This window comes from Solanum stenotomum, chromosome 9 (genome assembly GCF_019186545.1).
Source record: "Solanum stenotomum isolate F172 chromosome 9, ASM1918654v1, whole genome shotgun sequence".
NCBI classification, from domain to species: domain Eukaryota; kingdom Viridiplantae; phylum Streptophyta; class Magnoliopsida; order Solanales; family Solanaceae; genus Solanum; species Solanum stenotomum.
Genome location: NC_064290.1, coordinates 5,376,728 through 5,397,531, shown reverse-complemented (window position 1 = coordinate 5,397,531; position 20,804 = coordinate 5,376,728). Strand labels below are relative to the sequence as shown.

General features: G+C 32.9%; 3 protein-coding genes across 4 annotated transcripts in view; 1 reads left to right on the top strand and 2 right to left on the bottom strand.

Annotated features, from left to right (window-relative positions):
• Positions 1-9,937, bottom strand: part of LOC125878026 (E3 ubiquitin-protein ligase RMA1H1) — a 117,867-nt gene extending 107,930 nt beyond the window's left edge. The window contains exon 1 of the mRNA XM_049559326.1: positions 9,928-9,937. The gene's annotated coding sequence lies outside the window, so the exon portion shown is untranslated. The remainder of the gene's footprint in view (positions 1-9,927) is intronic.
• The window catches only part of LOC125878027 (tetraspanin-19), a 367,072-nt gene that overhangs the window by 166,500 nt on the left and 179,768 nt on the right, over positions 1-20,804 (bottom strand). The gene's annotated exons all lie outside the window — the stretch shown is intronic.
• LOC125878005 (two pore calcium channel protein 1B) overlaps positions 4,706-20,804 on the top strand; it is a 25,250-nt gene continuing 9,151 nt past the window's right edge. Inside the window, exons 1-14 of one of the 2 annotated variants that reach the window (XM_049559302.1) lie at positions 4,706-4,995; positions 6,962-7,105; positions 7,251-7,358; positions 10,138-10,233; positions 11,878-12,002; positions 13,450-13,510; positions 13,697-13,863; positions 14,176-14,281; positions 14,420-14,497; positions 15,837-15,898; positions 16,555-16,627; positions 17,478-17,543; positions 17,620-17,763; positions 18,629-18,686. In XM_049559302.1, coding sequence (XP_049415259.1) covers positions 4,849-4,995; positions 6,962-7,105; positions 7,251-7,358; positions 10,138-10,233; positions 11,878-12,002; positions 13,450-13,510; positions 13,697-13,863; positions 14,176-14,281; positions 14,420-14,497; positions 15,837-15,898; positions 16,555-16,627; positions 17,478-17,543; positions 17,620-17,763; positions 18,629-18,686 — 1,435 coding nt within the window. In that variant the 5' untranslated portion in view covers positions 4,706-4,848. The remainder of the gene's footprint in view (positions 4,996-6,961; positions 7,106-7,250; positions 7,359-10,137; positions 10,234-11,877; positions 12,003-13,449; positions 13,511-13,696; positions 13,864-14,175; positions 14,282-14,419; positions 14,498-15,836; positions 15,899-16,554; positions 16,628-17,477; positions 17,544-17,619; positions 17,764-18,628; positions 18,687-20,804) is intronic. The other variant, XM_049559300.1, reaches the window with a different exon arrangement.

The window sequence follows — 20,804 nt, the reverse complement described above, 5'->3', positions numbered from 1 at the left end:
TTTTGCTGTGAGATGTTTAAGTTGTGATGGGCTAATCCGTTTCTTCATTTACTTGATCATAATTAAGTAATATATTGTTTATTGTATTTATCAGAGAAAAAACCCAAAATAGTCCCTCATCTTTGGGTTAAGACTCAAAGTCATCCTTGAGTTTTCACATGGAGCATTAATAGTCTCTCATACTTGCAATATTGGTGCATTTTTGGTCCTCCTTCAAAATTTTGCCTTTTTTTTAACATTGATTCTTTTCATAATTTATGTATGGAATGTTTAATCGTCATTTTATATATTTAGTAGAAATAATAACTCCATGTTAGAGATTGTGAGAAGAAAAACACCTTGTTTTGTTTAGTAGAAATCATATTGCAGGTAAAGTCGAGAAGTTCGTCACGACGATTTCACATGCAATAGTACAAATTTTTCTTTTCTTGCAACGTCATATGTTAAAATGTTCTTAGTTTAGCTGCAATAATATTTATACTGAACAGAACAATGTGTTCTTCTTCTCACCTACTCTAACACAGAGTTATTATTTCTACTAAATATATAAAAAGACTATGGAACATTCCTTAATTATGAACAAAATTAATGTTAAAAAATAGGCAAAAATTTAGGGGAGGACCAAAAGTGTACCAATTTTACAAACACGAGGGACTATTAGTGCTCCATGTAAAAACTCAAGAATGACTTTGAATCTTAATCCAAAGATGAGAGACTATTTTGGGACTTCTCTCTATTTATCACTTACTAGTGACGAAGAGCCTGTGCGCAATATCTATTATTTTTTGTCCTAATATATGTGATACAAATAAAATATAGTGAGTTATTTAAATTTACCTATATTACTGGTCACTTTGTCCTAATTTATATGATATGGATAAATTACAAAATTAACCATTTTAAAATGTCTTTAAGATATTTTAAGTTGTTAATTATTATTATTTATAATACTTTTTTGGTAATTTTGAAATGATATATGTTATTTTTTCTGTCCCAATATATGTGACCCTGATAGAATTCTGAGAGTAAACTTATTTTATTATATATCTTTTAAATATTTGAAGTCATTTGTAAATGATTTATCTTTTTAAGTCATTTCTAAATAGATCAGTCAATTTATTTTTTTTGTGTTTTTTTAATAAATATTTTAAGTTGTCAATTATCACGATTTATTGTATTTTATACATAATTTTTAAAGATAGATTAATTTCAAGAATCAATTGAATTTTTTTATATGTATTTATTTTTGAAATATTTTATGTTGTCAATTATTATGATTTATAATATTTTTACGATAGATTAACTTCAAGAATCAGTGGAATTTTTTGTATCTTTTTCAAAACATATTTTATGTTGTCAATTATCATGATTTATGACAAATAAATTAAAATGGACCCAATATATGTTATTTTTGTTGTCTGAATTTATGTGGCACAAATGAAATTTGGAGAGTCATCCAAATTTTCATATTTTTTTTAAAAATGTTTTAAGTTATTAATTATTGTGATTTATAATATTTTTATGTACCTTTCAAATAACCTACATTACTGGTCATTTTGTCCTAATTTATGTGATATAGATAAAATTACAAAATTAACCCTTTTAAAATGTTTTTCAAATATTTTAAGTTGTTAATTATTATTATTTATAATACTTTTTTGGTAATTTTAAAATGATATATGTTATCTTTTAAATATTTTAAGTAATTTGTAAATGATTTATTAAGATAATTTTTAAGTCATTTGTAAATAGTAGAATGTCCCATCATAAACTCCCTTTTATTATATAGTAGAATAAAATAGAAAATAATAAGAGAAAAATCTAGTAATTCCACGTGTCAAGTTAATGGGTAGCCTCAACTCCCACTTATATAATAAAAAAAAATAAAATAATAGAATGCATACATGATTTTGGTGTAATTAGTGTGTGGCTAAGTTTTTGGCTTGGAACCAAGAATATCAAATGGGTGGAATTGACTTGAGTTGCACATGTATTGTGGCCTGTGGCCTTCCAATTGGCCAAATGCCAAAAATCTCATTGATTTCTTGTACCAACCGTACTAATAAGTGTTTATGATTTCATTTTCTTCACAGGTGTGTCCACATTAGGGGACCTTTTGAACAGTTCAATAAGTGTTTATTTGACTTTTTTTAGCCTTGTTAAGCTAGCTTGTGAGTTGTGTCCTTTTCAAGCTTTAATAAGTTGTACAAACTTATTTGGAATGAGAATATCCAATATCTAGTAGTGCAAAAGTAGATTAAAAACAACTTCATTCACCATAGCAATGGGGAATTGACTATCTCATGGACAAAGTTATTTGATGCGTTTTATTGATAAAAGGTGATAGGTATTCTCTAAAATTAATTGAGACGATAATAAAAAAAAGAAATGATGAATTAACATTCAAGAAGGCAATTGAAATTAATTTTGACTAAAACCTAGTAAAAACATGTTGTCATTAGCAACAAAGTCATAATTTTCTCGATGAATTCAAAATATGAAAAAATAAATTTAAAATATATATATATAAAAAAATAAACGAAAAAATCAAGGTGATTCAAATCATACGTTTGATACTTTTGAATTGTATGAAAAAATACGCTCCTTAATCAAGACAATTCCATACTTAGAAAGAATTTAACTTGAGACTTCTAATCTAGAATATTTACCGCTCTATCACGATTGATGCATTGAAATAAACTTTAAAATTGAATGCAAGATGGTCAAAGACTAATAAATTATTAACAGTACTACTTGTATAGAGCTGTCGGCAATGCATATATATATATATTTATTAATGGGTCAAAAATGTGTGTGGGTTGGTGGACTAGTGCGAGGGGCACGAAAAAACCGCAAAAAATTGTATTATTTATATATAATTAAAATTATTATATTTTTATATATTTAATAAATATTAAATTTACTAATTCTTTCATATTTTAAACCTCTTAATAAAAAAATCTTAGATTCCACTTAAGAAGTGGATATAATTGTTGATCCCATCATCATTCCTGACTACTTCACATTGGGTTACTGATGCACGTCTGCTCTTTTAATTTTTTATTTTATTTTGTACAAATACTTATATTTTTTTGTTTTTTTCCACCAATATTTAAATAAATATAAAAAAAAATCACATGTTGAAGATCTGATAATGAACACTAAAAAAAAATATAAAAGATTCAAATGGATAGAAGTCACATGATACAGTAAAATTTGAATTAAGAACCATGCATTTTTTTTCTAACTCACCATAATTACCTTATTCCAATAAGATCAATAGTTAGTACATACTAATTTTTATTTAACCCCAATGTAACATAATCGTGACATTTTTTATTCGATGTTAAATATTTATATTGAAATTCGATTAATTTTAATTCGCATTGAATAAGACCAATTTAGAGGTAACCTCTCTATTAAAAAAAATTCCACACAAAATCAAGATCCTGATTAAGATACAAACAATAACCTTTTGAAAGTAAAAACGTTTCACAAGTTGAGTCAACTTCAACTATTTTTTCCCCAAATTGTTCCTTACATTTTCTCATTACCACAATTTTCATAATTGTGTCACCCCTTATGAGAAAAATGACGAAAATTGTCTTTTATGTTTGAAATAAGTTTGAAATAGTCTATTAAATATAAGATATTTATCAAGAATTCACATTTAAATACCTAAAGCTAACATCATTATTCTTCATCAAATATTTAACGAACTCTATTGAATAGATTTAACGGTAGCTGAGATAAAAAGAAATTTATCAGAAATTTATATTTGAAGGTGCAATTTTTAAATTTATTTCTAGCATCTAATATAACTTTAAAAAAAATAAAAAAATTCTACTATTTTTATATTATAGTTTCTTGAATTTAATAAGACTTTCTTAATATTTCTCATTTAATAAAAAGTTGTAACACTATCCATCAATTTTAATAAACAAAGTCTGTTAGATAATTTAAAAAAAAAAATTCAAAAAAACCTTGAACTTGACGCAAATTATTAGTTTCGTCCTCAAATTATTACTCCCTCCATTCCATATTAAGTTAATTTTTGAGGTGTTTCACATCCTTTAAGAAAAGTAGATTAAGACATAAATTGAACCTAGTTTTCCATTTTTACCCTTATTAATTATTGTCAAATTTATGATTAAAATAACTAAATATTAATTAATCACTAATTCCAATACTAACTAATGAAGGGTAAAATTGGAAGAACATTCTAAAAGTAGTTTTGAAAACTGAACAATTAAATTAATTTGAAAAATAAAAAATGCCTCAAAAATTAACTTAATATGGAATGGAGGGAGTAACAGCCATAAAAACACCATTTTATTTGACTATGACATAACAATTAGTCTCAAACTTCTATAGAAGCATGAAACTTTTAAAAAAAAGCTGAGAAAAATGTTGAAAACACCCATAAAGTTAATGGGTATTTAGGGGTGTATTTCACTCATGCTATAATATTAGAGGAGATTTAAGTTCATTTAGTTAAGTAAATGAATGTTTTAAGAAGGTTAATAATTCGGAGATGAAACTAATAATTCGCCGTTTGAATAAAAAAAAAATTCACTTCTAATGAACTTTTCAAATATGCTTTTAGAACTACAGTAATATGAATCTACCTCAAACATAAGGTACCATATTTTTGTTACCTTTTCCCACGTATGCGGGTCTCTCTTCTTGATGGTGACTAGAACAACATCCACAATAGTGTAGAGTTGTTCTTTTGGAATTCTCTTCAAAGTATATACTACTATTATGTATCTTAACTGAACCCCAACTACCCTTTTCTCTACTGCATTCACTCTTCTTCTTCTTGTCATTTCTGCTTCAGTTTCAACTATGGAAGAATCTCTGTTGCCCGGAGAGAGTAGCAGCAACAGTTGGGGTCGGATTCGGAATCGGAGGAGGGTTGGTTCCATGTTTGATCCTAGAGACGCTATTGCTCATGGATCTGCTTATCAAAAAGCTGCTGCTTTAGTTGATCTTGTATGACCCTTTTCTCAACTTTTCCTTTTTCTTACAAAATTTGGGGCAGGGGAGGGGAAATGGGGTTATAAGGAGTCGTCAACTAACTGAGCTACCAAGATTCCTGTTAAAGATTTTAAATTGGGTGTCCGAACAAAATTTCAACTTCAAATCAACCTGTTATGTCCAAATGGGCTATATGTTTCAATGTTATATTGAGTTTCATTTTTGACTTCCCTAAGACTGGTTTGTTTAGTTGTCTTTCTTTCCTGACTTAATTATGCAGTAAAATAAATTTCTGTCCCTTTCTTTGTTAATGTTTAAGTAGAGATCTTGATAGGTAGTTTGCAAATTGTTTTGAGAAATAGTGGAATGGTGATATGGGTACTTTTAGTAGTTGGGTTATTGAAAGATTGGATTCTTGATAATGGGGTTGTGTCTAGTAGTTGAATTCATGAAAATATTGACACTACTATGAAAAAAGAAGGGATTTTTGGATGACCTGAGCTGAGATGAGGCACACTAGAGAAGAAAAAGAGAGAAGACATCTTTTCTCCTTACTTTTGTAGCTTTGTTCTGTTTTAGCCACACTTAAATGCTTGCTGGCTATTGACTTTCACTTTTGACCTCCCTAAGACTTATCTGTTTGTCTTAATTCTTGAAGTATGCAGTGGAATCAATTATCCTTTCTTTCTTTTTTTTTTGTCAATGCTTTAATAAATTAGAGATTTTAATAGGTAATACTTATGCAAAATTGTGGAAAGATAGTGGAGTAGTAGTAATGTATGGGTACTGTAGTAGTGTTTGGGTTGTTGAAAAATTTGAATTTTGAAATCAGATGCTTAGAGTGGTAAAATGGTGGTAGTGTCTAATGGTCCAAGTCAAAAATATATTGGTACACCATTCTAGAAAAAAAAGAAGGGAATTTTGGACAATCTGAGCTGAGATGAGGCACCACAAACAGGTGTCTGCATCTCCAAGGAAATTAATTTAGCTGCAGGAAATTTAAAGAATCAAAGAGTACTGTGAAAAATGTGGGATTGATCATTTCTCTATATTCCATGGTGAATACAGTGGGGGAGACAACAAGAAAAAAGAGACAAAACATTGAGGAACTTAGTGACTTTTCACAAAAGTTCATGCGTAATGTTTTCAGACTGGACCTTTTTTTTTTAATTTGGCTCCATTTTTGGGAAAGTGAAGGTCTTTTTTTATTTGGTCAAGAATTCCATGTCCAACATACTACATTGTGGCAGGTTTTATTGAGAAATCACCTTTCACAAGGAAATAATTCTTCTTTTGTATGTCTTTTTGACTCTCAATACACAAAATCCCTTCTATTTTTCCAGTGAAAGAAGTTAAGGCAGACAGTCTGATATAACTTTTATACTGAAGGGCGATAGCTGAATGTTCTATTATGTTTGCCTCCAAACAAATACTTTCTTGTCTCAATAGAATAGGTTTGGTTTGACCTACAGGGTTATTAGTAATAAAATGATTTAATCCACAATAGATTACTGAAATTAATGAGAATTAGAACTAGAGAAACAGTAAAAGAAGAAGAATAAGAAGTAATAGATGAGGAAGAAGAAGAAGAATCAATCTAAGATAGAAGAAACTGATTTATGAGAGTTAGAAAATCTTTCACAATTCTCTCTTATTGATTTATTTAAACAAATGAGTACAAGAGTCATTATATATATACAACATTTTTGGAACTTAGTTAGTTAGAGATCCTAACTAACTTTTGGATAGGTAGTTATGTAACCAACTAACTAACTTATTAACTTCCTATTTTTGAACATTGAACTAACTAAGTTTGCTCACTAATCTTAACAATTACACTATTTAGTTATTTAGTAGAAAAGCCTTGAGAACAATGGTCTGAAACGTGAAATAGTTTTTTGGATGATAAATGCTGAAATTTCAATGTTTTCCTTTTAGTAATTGTTTGGTGAGATATTAATCCTGGAAGTTGCACTTGCAGGCTGAAGATGGTGTTGGTCTACCTGAGGAAATTCTTGAGGGAACGAGCTTTGAAAAGGCAGCACAGTTGTACTTCATGTTTACTCGTTTTGACTTCCTCTGGTCACTTAATTATCTTGCACTAATACTTATAAACTTCTTTGAGGTTTGTACAGTTACCTTGCTGTCTATTCCAGTTTCAGTCCTTTGTATTTTTCCTGCATGTTAGATTGACTCCATACTTCTTACTTGTTTGTTGAATTTAGAACTGGAAATTATAGTTTCACTTATTTCCTGTTCATTTTGCTCAGAAACCATTGTGGTGCTCCAGGCATTTAGCTGAGTCATGCAATAATAGAGACTACTACTATCTAGGACAGCTGCCATTTTTGACTGGTGCTGAGTCCCTTATATATGAGGTAAGCTGTGCGTGTCTGGTTTGTTTGTTAAATATATTAGTTTTTAATTGAAGTATGTGAAGAAGCTAAACTGTTAAGCAGAACCATCGATGATTCCGAATTTGGCCTAATTAACGGTGAATTTTATTGTTTTGGATATCGCAAGTTTGATTATTCTGAAGAACCTTAGGAGATTGTTGCCTCCTAGTAGTATTCAGAACTGATGCATGTGCTTTTGCATGGTAATTTAAATTTAGTTTCTACAGGAAGCAAGACAAATTGTACTAAAGACTGTTCCCGAGTTCTCAGCAAATGTTGGCAGAAAATATTTTTTTTTGTTAAAATAATGAGATCAAGAGAGGTGGATAAGCTATTTTGATCAATTGTTCAACTCAAATCATGAGGAGAACTCTATAGATCGGTACAACTTTGCAGGATGGAATTTTTTGCTACACTCATAATATAAGATTGTCAGAAGTAAAGGATGCCATGACAAATATGAGGATTAGAAAAGCTGTCAGGTATAGAAGGTATCTTATAGAGGTTTGGAAGTGTCTTGGGGAGGTTGGAGTAGTTTGGCTGGTCTAGCTATTCAATGTTATACTAAGAAGTGGTAGAATATCCGATATCCAACAAGTGGAGAAAGAGTACATGATCCCAATATATAGGACATAAGAGATATTTAAAGTTGTGCGAACTATCAGGACATTGAAATTATGAACCAAACAATAAATTTTTGGGAAAATGTGATAAGAGTGTAGAACTAGGGACACTACAGAAGTGACAAAGAACCATTTTGGATTTATGCCTGGTAGATCTACAATGAAGGTCATATATTTGCTACTAAAGATTGATGGAAGTTTATCGTGCGAGGAAGAAAAATTTATACATGGTGTTCATTGACCTAGAGAAATAAAAGTTATTTGGTGGACGTTAGAAGAAAAAGGGAATTTATAATAAATATATAAATGACATAAAGGATATGTATGAAAGAGCCACCATGTATGAGAACAATATTAGGTGATACAAGAGGAGTTTTTTATAACCGTGACACTGAACACATAGTTATATACCCTAGTTATGGATAAAGTAACACTATATTCAATGAGGTTGATGTATACTAATTGCAGACAATTGACAAAACTAGCGAGGGTGTCAAACCAAAAGCTTGAACTATGGAGATATACTTTACAGGGTAAAAGTTTTAGAATAAGAAAAGTAAGACTGAATGTGTGCACTGCAAGTTTAGCAACATATAAGTGTGAAGCCGTGATGAGATTAGTCGGGATTGCAGTACTCAAGTGCAAACAGTTCAGAAACCTAGCTCGATATTCCATGAAATGGTATGATGATTGAATATGTTACACATTAAATCAAATAGAATGGTTGAAATAGAGAAGTGCTACCTGTTTTTCTAGTAGGGTACCCATCGAAGTAAAAGACAAGTTCAATAGAACAGCTATATAGACCAACAATATTATATGGGAGTAATGAGCCTCTAAAGTCCATCATATCTACAAGATGAGTGTCACAGATATGCGGTTGCTAATGTACGGTCATACAGAGTTAGACGAGATTAAAAATGATCACATTTAGCAGAAGTTGCAAGAAGCATATATATAGAAGATAAATCGAAAGGAAGGAATGGTAGACATTTTGAAGGCGCTAGTACTATTAAGAAAATTAGGATGAATTGTCTTAGCTTGTTCTTTTTTTGGTGTAAACAGAATATGTGGGGGGAAGTAGGAGAGTTAGTACATTAAATAGGCAATGTGTAATTGTATAGGGTTCTGGGCAGGGGTTTAAGCACCTTTTTGATGCTTGTAAAGTATCCAACTTAGCACTTTTTTTCTGGGGTGGCTATGTTTTTAATGAATAGAACTGTTACTTGTCTCAAAAACAAAAGAAGATATATTGAAAGAAGTCGCTTGAGATGTCTTGGTCATGTCCTGCGTCTACCTCCAACTGCATCTGTCTATATCTATGTAACCATCTGGTAGTGAAGGTGTTTGAAGGAAATGTGGTAAACCTAGAATTACACGAAAGGAAATTGTCTTGAAAGACCAAAAATCTCTTGAAGTCCATACAGACCTAGCAAAAAGTTTGGCATAGTGGAAGAGGATCTATTCATGCAATATCAATTAGTTGGGGTTAGTTTTAGTCATGTCAGGATGTTTACTTGAGGTCCAGTGTTGCTGTGAGGTTTATAGTCTTTGTCAAAATAATTTATGCCAGTAGAGAGCTTCTTATACCAAATAAGCTTATTATTGTTAATTTCTATTGATTTTTATTATTATCATTATTGTTGTTGTTATAGTTATAGTGAGACGGGCTTACTGGTGTTACATGGATAGTGAGAATTTGTATAGCCGACCTCAACTTGTTTTCAATTGAAACGTAGTTGCTGTTGTTGTGTAGGAAGCTTGAATGAGGAAAACGAGGACTTCTTGTTCATTCTTAAAACCATAGCTGCATTATTTTACATGAGAATTAGGGACAGTTCTTACTTTGCTCGTGAGGATTTCTTGTTCTTATTCTTTACTGGCTTTACTAGGTAGCGTTAAAAGTGGAAAATTCTTTTTTCCAATATTGAATAATAGGGGCCAAATCTGGATGCATAAACATTACTATCACATGTATGTAGTTAGCTAGGTAGCTTCAGAAGAGGAACTTCTGTAGTCATATGTTAGGCTGTAGGAGACTCGTGTGAAACGCACAAACATGAAGCCCACAGATTTCTACTTAGCTGGGTAGACTACCTTGGGCTTACTAACTGTTTCTTTTAAACTGTCTTCTGCAGGGTGTTACTCTTCTACTTCTTGTAATACACATTTTATTTCCAATATCATATGAAGGCTTCCATCTCTACTGGAGAAGTCTTCTCAACAGACTGAAGGTATTTGGTACCAGTCCTTTTTGTGTTCTCTCATTATGAATGGTGATCTTGTTTTAAAAAAACATACATTTCCCTTCCTCCATGTAAAAGATAACTTTTTTGTGAAGATAGTCGTACTCTAACATTAGTGCTTTTGTATTGCTGTTTTTGTCACTCTTCTCCCTAAAAGTAGACGGTGAAATATCTGGTTGTGATATGTCAGATTCTGCAGTTGAAGAAAACAAAACATGGTAAGATGAATCATGCATACCAGGGAACTCATTTTTTCAAAAAATTCTTACAACAGTTAGCAGTGGATGTCTGACAAAACAAGTCCTCCAAGCAAAATCGAGAGTGACTTAGCACCTTCTTTAGATACAGAAATAAAGAGTACCAATATATCATGAGGGAAGGCATCAAATTAAGCCTGCAGTTTTCCTCATATTCTAGATCAATCTCAAATACTGGTAAAAGTAACTCTTTTAGCACTAGTCAGGATTTTACTAACTCATTAGCTCTGGCTTAGATTGTTTGTATAGTTAGCCAGAGATTTTTTTGTAAGCTCAAATGCCATATCTTGTAAATTTCGCATCTTCCTGATGTTGTTATTAATACCACTTATCTTATAAAAAAATAAAAAAAAATAAATATTTGGAAAAGAAAACAAAATTATTACGGTGGAAAAGATGGGGCCTTCTCTCCTTATTGGAAAGAGAAAAAGAAAGTAAGAAACATCCAATTAATCACCCAAGTGCATATTGCTGTTGGCTCTTTGTATTGCTGGGAATCTACCAAAAAATAGCAATAAGATATTGCACCAAATTGGTTTGGGTATTTTACTTGATAACAACTACGGATCATTGTTAAGATTCTTAGGTGTCTGATTGATGATGGTCATATTCCACCATAGCATGACTTCTCATGCATTGCCTCTGGTGCTCGTTCTACTGTGTTGTTCTTCCACATGGTGACAAAGCGAGAACGTATTAGAGACAAGGATTTTTAAGAGCAGCACAATCTCTAATACCTCATCCAACTCATCTTCTTAAGCATTTCCTATAGCTTTAGTTTTTGCTTTGGAAAGCACATCTGTGGAGAGCCATTACTTATAGTAATCGACTTGTTTTGTGACTAAAAAGAAATTGGAAAGGAAGAGAAAATGGTGGAATTGTCCATTTCCTTTGGTTTGACAAAATCACAGGGGAATGAAATTGGAGAACGGAAGAAAGTTCTCATTTTGGATTTTTTTTTTCTCTCATGTTGGGAGGAAAGAAAATGTAGAGAGAATTTAGAGCATAGGCGATTAAAATATTTTGTTATATAATATAATGTCTTATGTATATTTTAATTAACAGAAGCACTTTCCGTGTTTCCTCCTTGTACTTCGGTTGAATTCCTTCATACACGGAAGGTAAGTTCCAACAAGAAGTTCTCTCTCTAATAAACCCACTAAGTTTGTGTAGAAACCATTCTTGTGGTTATGCTTAAATTGTTATCTATTCTAAACTAACCTGCATAACTAGATTTTTTATAATGATTTTGAGGAATTTTTTTTGGGAAGGTTCGTTGAAATTGGTGAATCCTAGGTTGCTTAAAATTTTCATAGGAACTGATAGTAAATTTTAGTTAATAACAATGTTGTTCTTGTTTGTCTTGATATTTCAGGTCGTTTTGCTGTTAATCTTGGTTGCGGATATTGTGGTCTACATTCTCTTTCTAGCAGACCTCTATTATCTTCCATTCCGTATTGCATCCTATCTCCGTGTGGTGTTCTTTATTTTGAACATTAGGTACGTCATAGTAGAATCGCTGCTCAGTGATTTTCCAATTCTAGTCACTACCTCATTATTGATGTTTATGTTTTAACTTTCTTTACCCAGACTTCTCCCTCCAAGTGGTGTCACAATTTTCTTTTCTAGTTGTCTTTTTCTCTTACTTGAAAATGTGAACATATAATCCTTACTGGGAATATGATTTTTATACGCAATATATGTGAAGGAATGTAAAGAAGTGAGCTTTTTGCTCTTGTTTCCCCAAATATTAAGTAAATAGCATTTTGTTCTACTGCTGTTAATCAATTATATTTTCATGCTTATATTCTTTCATTGTCCATAATGCTTTTGCACCCTCCCCACCCTCACCAAGGAAAGGTGGGCCTGATCTTTTGTGGTTCTGTGAAATTTCTGCCTTTTATCAACTTTTGAAATGAATGGAAGTGTCTAGATATGATTTTAAATTTTATCACTCTCCCCTCTCTCTCTGATCATGTTGCCACCTTCGACTTGTTGTATGAGCTTCAAATGTGTAAAGTATGTCTTGGACATGCACCTGACTTATAAAATTTGATTGTCTGCATAAGTTGTAGTAATCACAACTAATCTTCTGAGAATGAGAATGCACCTCTAATTCAAATCATGTTTTAGTTATAAATATAATAATTTTTTAAAAATATGATGGTTTATATGGACTCATTCATGCTGATGCATATTCATAGTCTTTTCCACTGTTTATCAGTGACATGTTAATAGTGCATATGATGTCAAGGACATCGATTGTATAGGAAAGACCACCCCCTTTGAATTGATGTAAATTATGGAACACCAGTTAGGTAAGAACATGAATTTTCCTAACCCCTACATCTGCTGCTGCATTTGTTGGTGATTGTACGTGGAGGCAAGTGGTGGTGGTTGATGATGATAATGGCTCTGCAGTGGAGTATAGTGGTGGAGGTGGTTGTTGTACGGTGGAGTCTGGTGATGGAAGGTTGTGGAGGTAGTCGGCGGTAGTTGTGTGGTGGTGTCTGACAATGGTGGTGATTGGTAGGGGGTAGTGGCAGGCTGCTGCTGCGGTAGTTGGCTGTGATAATAAATAGAGTACTGATAAAATGTTAACATTTCAAGGAATCTTTAAGTGAACATTTAATGATTTTAATACTATACAAGATTTGAATGTTTCAGACTTATGAAGAGCTAATAAGTTGTTATCAAGGGAAAAACACACATGCACACACTTAATAGCTTGAGATCTGAATGATTCAGATCAAACCTCCATTAAGTGCAAATAAATGATGATGCCTAAGCAGTGTAATCTACTAGATGTTCCTTCTCTTGTTCTCCCTTTTTAAGGTTCAGAAAAATGGCATGTTGGGTCCACATCCTGCACTTTATTCTTCTTGATCGACTTGGTTTCTGAGCTGTTGTTGCTAATCTGATCTTAATTTCATACTTTTGACAATAGGGAATTACGAGATAGCTTCTTCATCCTTGCAGGAATGTTTCGGACCTACCTTAATGTTGTGGTTAGTTATCCTTGTCTTTGAGGGCTAATGGTTATTTTCATAGCATAGCTTTTCAGACACAATATGCTAGATGATATGATAATCTAAAAATTTCGTACCTGAATATTATCATCTTATGTCCTTTCTCCAACTCATTGCTAACCCAAACCCTTCTCTTTTTGTCTATGTTCTCTTTCGTCCCTGCAGGCTTTAACTGCGTTATTTCTTCTGTTCTCGAGCTGGTTAGCATATGTCTTCTTTGAAGACACACAGCAGGGGAAAACGATGTTTACTTCGTATGGCACTACGTTGTACCAAATGTTTGTTTTATTCACCACATCAAACAACCCAGATGTCTGGATTCCTGCATACAAGTGAGTGCCTTACAAAATTGTCTTTAGTAACCTTTAAAATACTCGCTATAATATCGTTGAAGTTTACCTCACAGTAGAAGCTTTGTGTGTAAGATAGTTTTTGCCATTCCTTATAAAAAAAAAAAGGATTGGTTTTTGCCATTAAAAGCTCTGAGTTTTGGTTATGTTTTTGGCTACAATTAAAGATGGTGTCTCCCACCTTCATAACAAGAGCACCATCTGAATACATTTTTCTCTCGTCGTCAAGCTTTCTTACTTAGTGTTTGCATTTATTTTTGTCTTGAAACCTGTAGTATGTATTTTTCCTTTCAGGGAATCACGGTGGTATTGCTTGTTCTTTGTTCTGTACGTGCTATTGGGCGTTTACTTTGTTACCAACTTAGTTCTTGCTGTTGTATATGATAGCTTCAAAAGCGAGGTAAGGTCTTCCATTGTTTTGCTTCAAGCCATTGGAAATCATTGCCACCATGTTATTATTTGCCATAGCTCGGAACTTTTCCTGTTGATTTTTCACTTTGCACCTATATATTTATTTATTTATTCTCTTTTGGTATAGCTTGTAAAACAAGTGGCTGAAAAAGATCGTAGGAAGCTAAGGACTTTGAAGAAAGCATTTAGCTTGATTGACGACAACGTGAGTCGATACTTCATAACTGGTTCTCCAATTAAGTTTCTGTGGTTAACATGTGTTTAATATCCTTCTCTTCCTTCCTTTTACCCATGAAAGATAAGCTTCTATCCTTGTTCTTCCTTTTCCCAAAGAGTGGCAGTAATTGCAGTCAATAAAAATCTTCTCACTCTCAAATATCATGTAAGCATTCGGTATAGCATATGTAGTTGCCTGCCTTTCTGCTCCACAGATCAAATTTAGAGCAAATGTAGTCTAGCACCAAAACGAAGAGGGATTATGTTTTCTTGATAAAGTAATAATTCTATTAATGTGATGTGAATTTTTCTCTTTCAGTATTAGAAGATAAATTATTTTGAGAACTAGAAAAAGGTAGTTGGTACAGTTCCACATGATTCCATTGGACAAACACCTTCTGGAACACTCATATGCAGAAACAGGTAGATCAACTGGCATAGGTGTTTAAAAGACATAATAGAGTTTGATACTTTCTTCCTTGCTCCTCTTTCATGAATGAAGACAATAGGCTTTTAAGTATCTGTGTGTCTTATTTTAAGTGAACTAGCCTGGTACCAGTGACCAATATACGGGTTAGCCTGTCCCGGTAAGAAAGTGTTGTTGTTTCCAAGTTTTAGTAGATTCTGTGTTATGACATTCAAATTTTATGTTTCAACTTTCATGTAATTGTAGTTTAAACTCTTTCATATTTAATGAAATTTGTGGTTTTCCTTTTCTTCAAATTTTGGTATCCGCATTAATAGTTTAAATTACAATTTACTATTAATAATTTTTACAGTAAAATATATTTAACACAACAAAGTGGGCCGGCCGGCTACGAGCCAGCCTGAAGTTGGACATGTAAATGGGTTGGGAACTCAATTTTGTACGGGCTCTACCTCTCTATAAAATAATTGGACCCATGCAGACCATTTTAAGTACTGGATTTGTTTGTCAATGGCCATTGTCCCATGGACCATTTAAAGCAGTAACTGGCCCAGCCTAGCCTGTGATCCATTTTAAGTGCTGGTCCGGCCCGTTTGAACATGAATAACTGTATGTAAGTATGCATAGGTAGTGAGAGAGAGAGAGAGAGAGCAACACAGAGTGAAGGCAGAAAGAACTAATGGAAAAGGATTAAATACTTTCATAGATTTCTGTTGTATTCAAGAATTTAATAAAGTATTTTGATTTATGAACTTCTTCCCCCTACCTTACTATCTAGAGATATAATGTCAAAAGATCCACCAAATTTGATCTTAAATATAAGATTCAAAATGGTTTTTGTGTGTCCTTAAATGTATTGGTTGACATTCCTTTTAAAGTTGTATTGTTTTGACATTGGCAGAACACTGGGGTCCTTGACAAGAAGCAATGTATCCTTCTGTTTGAGGAACTTAACAAATACAGGTAAAGTTCATTCTCCACATGACCTTCCAAAGTATTTCTGACACATAAAGGTTCTGCAGCTATTTCACTAATTGTCTTCTTTTTGTGCTGTGGATCTTACTGCCTTCCTTGAAACTGAAATTGACCTAGCAGTCACAACTTGAACTGGATAAAGCTGTTTCACAAAATCCAGATCAACATGCTGTCTGTAAAGCCTTTTTTTTTTTTTTTTTTGAAACTGGTAACATTCGTATTTAAGTCTACTTAGGTAGTACTGAAAAAACTATATTTACAAATAAGTAGAATGGAAGTAAAATCTACCCCAAAGCTGAACCAAAACCTATATGGACCCTAATACTTCTATGATTGACTCAGTCTCCTTGGAATAGACATTTGTACACCAAAAACAGAACAACAAAATACACTTAAGCTTGACTTCCTGCAGGTTGTTGTTCCTATTCTCAAAACATCTATCATTTCTCTGTTGGTATCGACTTATGTTATATAGTTAAAATTCTTTCTCTTCCTGTATTCAGATACTGCTCTGTTGGTATTGACTTATGTTATCTTCTCTTTGGATACATGAATATGTCCTGCACTTTTTCTTTCATGTTTATCTATCAAGGTTCCACGTCGCAGTAGACACTGATACATTATCGATCATTAAATGTCTTCAGGACATTGCCAAAAATATCAGGAGATGATTTTGAGTCAATATTCAATGAGCTGGATGATACTGGTGACTTTAAGGTACTTATGAATCCTTTCTAATTCTCTGATACACTGAGGTACTTTTATTCTCGTTACTCTCCATTTTTCTTGATCTGTACAAATTTGAATTGTTCTGATGATTGAATTGTGACTTTATCAGTTTATGTTTTAATTATTTCCTTTGGAAAGTGTATATTTTATTTGGATAGTGATCATCACAATGATACTCCCATTTGAACTTCTCATTGTTGCTAACAGTACTAGCAACTATAGTTCTTGTCTTACTGTTTTTCTTTAGCTTTGTTTTCATTTTACACTTTCTCTTGATGATCTTGACCACACAACAACAGGCAAGTAGATTTTATGCTTATAATGGAGTATACAGAAACGAGTAGGTTTGCCAAACATTTCTAGGAACATTGTTACATGGAAAACAGATTTCAACTTGTTTAACTTGTGTCGTTGATATTTATTTTCTTCAGTTTCGTACCTCAGTGTCTCAAACTTGAATTTACCTTTAAGTTATGAAAATTATGTGATAGATTAAACTACTATTTTGTATTTTCTAGTTGCTTCTCAAAGTCGAAATTTTTGGTATATCCTATCAATACTTGGTGTATTATTGAAATCTGTGATGAAGTTGAATGACTTAGCACCAGAGCTTGATTTTAAACAATAAGCACATCTATCTTGTATCTTACCATTTCAAGTTTGTTAGATCTCTCGAGTCTAAAAACGTCAAGTTTCTCATATTTATTCATGGAACCAGATGGGTGTCTGAATTATAGGAATCTGATCCTTTTCATGAATGAAATCTTCTCAATCACTAAAAATTCCATCTTCATTTTTGTTTTCACTCTTCTCATGAATGCCTCTGTTTCAAATGCAGATAAATTTGGAAGAATTTGCCGATCTGTGCACTGCAATCGGACTAAGATTTCAGAAGGAAGATTCAGTGAGTCCATTTACCCTTTCAATTACAGTTTGAAGGTTATACCAGAGAATCCTTCATGTTCTGTTTTCTATTGCAGCTGCCAATCTTCGAAGCATGTCCAAATTTCTATCATTCAGCAGCATCTGAGAAGTTGAGAGACTTCGTCCGTGGGGATATGTTTGAGTACATAATAGTGTCCGTTCTCCTTGTCAATCTTGTTGCTGTTATTATTGAAACTACGGTATAAATCAAACTCTGTACAATTTCTAATTCAATTTTGGATGCAAATAAATTAGATTTCTATGCTTAAGGTAGCCCCAATATATAGGTCTGTTAGTGGTTGTCTAATTTGAACTTATGAAGTGATACTAATTCCTTTTGGTATCTGATCTGTTAATTGTTGAAAAATCATGTCTAAAGTAAAATGATATGGAGAGTATACATTATGATTAAATTACCAACCACTGATCCCACAACCAAGTCATAACTAGCAACTACCCTAATGGTTAAAAACTGTGATCTTGAATCAAGCATAGTGTGGCGTGATTGGCATCCTTCCCTTTGTTATAAGGATGAGTACCTCCTGACTCCATCCACCATGAGCTGAACATTGAACCTGAACAACCAAGGAACTTTTATCCTTTCTGCTTTGTTTTCTGTCTGGGGCTTTCGGTACTGTGTGGATGCAACATCAAGGAGGTGGGGTTGTTCTTCTATGTCTGATTAGAATAACATAGTGCCACCATACAATTTTCTGCCTAAGTACCTCAGAGAAACCTCCTCTTCCAAATCATTTATATTTGAAAGGACTGGCACATCTTACTGACCACCTGAGTTTTGAGGAAAGAATCAACATTCTCACCCAAAAATAAATAAATCAAGATCCTCATATGCTGTGATATTTCACTTATTTCTTACTTTCATGGATGTTAATGAGGAAATCTTTTGTTTGGATGGTAAATTTTGTGCTTTTATGTTAATAAAATACCTGAGATGAGGACTAACAACTGAAGAAATATCCCCCACTTTTCACATTGTTTTTGCTTACATCTTTTCTAAGTTCAGTATGAACCTCACTGACTTGTTCTGTTGTTGGTGAATTCTAGCTTGATATACAGAACAACTCAGGTCAAACCTTTTGGCAGAAGGTGGAGTTCACATTTGGTAAGTCGCATGACGAATTTCAGGGCTTGGCACCAATATTTATTGAAATTTGATATGTGCTGTTTTATTCATCAGATTCTGGTTATAGGTTTGCCCCAATAGGTAGAAAGTTATCCAGATGGTTTTATGTTAGTGGTATCAGCTTTGGTTGCCGTTTGCATTAAATATATCAACCATACCTAGTGGATGGTTAATTAGTTTAAGATAGAGAAGATATAGATATATGGCTTCTGAATTTTGCTGGTTGTATTTTGCATTTTTATTTGATATTTCAAATATTAAAATTTTTCCTTTGTCCTAGCAATTATCTCGGTTGAATTGCATTTCTTATTTAAGTTCTTGAAATTTGACTTTAATATTGTTAAATCAGTTCTTAACCGTGCACCACCTTTTTTCTTGATTAAGTATAATTTTCTTGATGATGGGGAAGTTTTTGTATACAATAGGTACACCAAAAAATAGAGAATCTACAGAAACATATGGTTCTCTACTAGACACATGTAATATTCTATACAAATAGTAACCTCATTTCGTTAAAAAGACATTAAAGTAGGAGGCTATTCCTCAGATGTAGAAACTCGTCTTCTTTCCCTTCAAAAATTTTCCTATTCATTTCCCTCCATACGATCTACTTAAGGGCCTATAGAGCAAAATCCCATGTCTGATGTCTGCTCTTCTGTCGTCTAAAGACCCAACTGAATAAAGCATCCTTCACAATACTCAACTGATTCGCTGTACTGACGAGCCATCTATTTAGTTCTCACCACAGATGTGACGTTACCTATCAATGTAGTAAGAGATGATCCACGTCCTCCCCTGAGTTTTACGCTTGAAGCACCAACTAGTTGATAGGTACAAGAAAAACCTGAACGTCCTAGTTTCAAATTCCCATTACAATACTTGAGATTTTTGTTCAATCCCTTCAAATGCTCTCATAGCTCTCTCCAAAGAGAGGAATTCAACTATCTCCAAATGTTACGTATGTGGTGAATAGGCAGGGACAATTAACCTTTCTTTTGTACATTGTAAATGGGCAGATCAGTTATGGAATTTTTTTATTAACCTAAGGAAAATTAGGTGGGTGATGCCCGGGGGCAGGAATTATTAAGGAGGTGTTAAAATTATATACCCTCTAACAATCAAACTAGAAAAAGGAGGGGTTAAATGGAAGATTGTCCCAGAATATATTTGGTGGTTTGTTTGGGCAGAAAGGAATCAGAGATGCTTTAAGGACAAGCAATGCAACATCCAGAAGTTCATTCTTAGGCCTATTTTTGTATTTTTTTTGGTGTAAACAAGAAAAGTTATTCAAACTGAAGATAGTTTTGGTGTTTTAGATAGTTTATAAGTAGCAAAGTAGATTGGATTTCTTGTTGTAATTAAGCCTTACTTTTGAGAGGGACTATACGGTTTTGTGTAGTATACCTGTTGATATTTATATAACTATTATCATTATCAAAAAAAGGCTCATGGATGTTCCTTTTTTTTATCGTCTCACTTAAGATGCCTGAAAAGTATATAACCCAACTTAAAAATACCAAGTTAGATTAGCAACAATGATGCTCTTGTATTTGCAGTCGCTTGTTGCTTCTGAATCTCTTTAGATTCATGTAGCCAAAAGCAAGTTTTACGCTCTTTTGACCATCAAATAATCCTACTGATAACTAGCAAAGGTTAAGCCGTTCTCATCCTGCTTAGAGCTTGGGGAAAAAATGAAATTTCTCTTAAGGCATAAAGACACTAGGGGAAAGGGCAAGGGTATTGATATTAAAGGATTAGATACTTTGTGTTCTTATCCTTAGACTTGGCAGTAGTCCTCTACAGTCAATTTATATGTAATGACCTTGTATGCTCTGAGTAATCAATATGAATATTTAAATTTCTTATCCGGTGGAATTTTGGAAGAGCACGGACAAGGCAGGTATAGAGTGGTTAACTGGGCTGTTTAATGTTATTTTTAAGACAGCAAAGATGCCTGATGAATGGAGGTGGAGTACAATGGTTCCGTTGTATAAAAACAAGGGTGATATCCAAAACTGCAACAACTACAGGGGTATCAAACTGCTAAGCCATACTATGAAGATTTGGGAAAGAGTGGTGGAGATGAGGGTGAGAAGA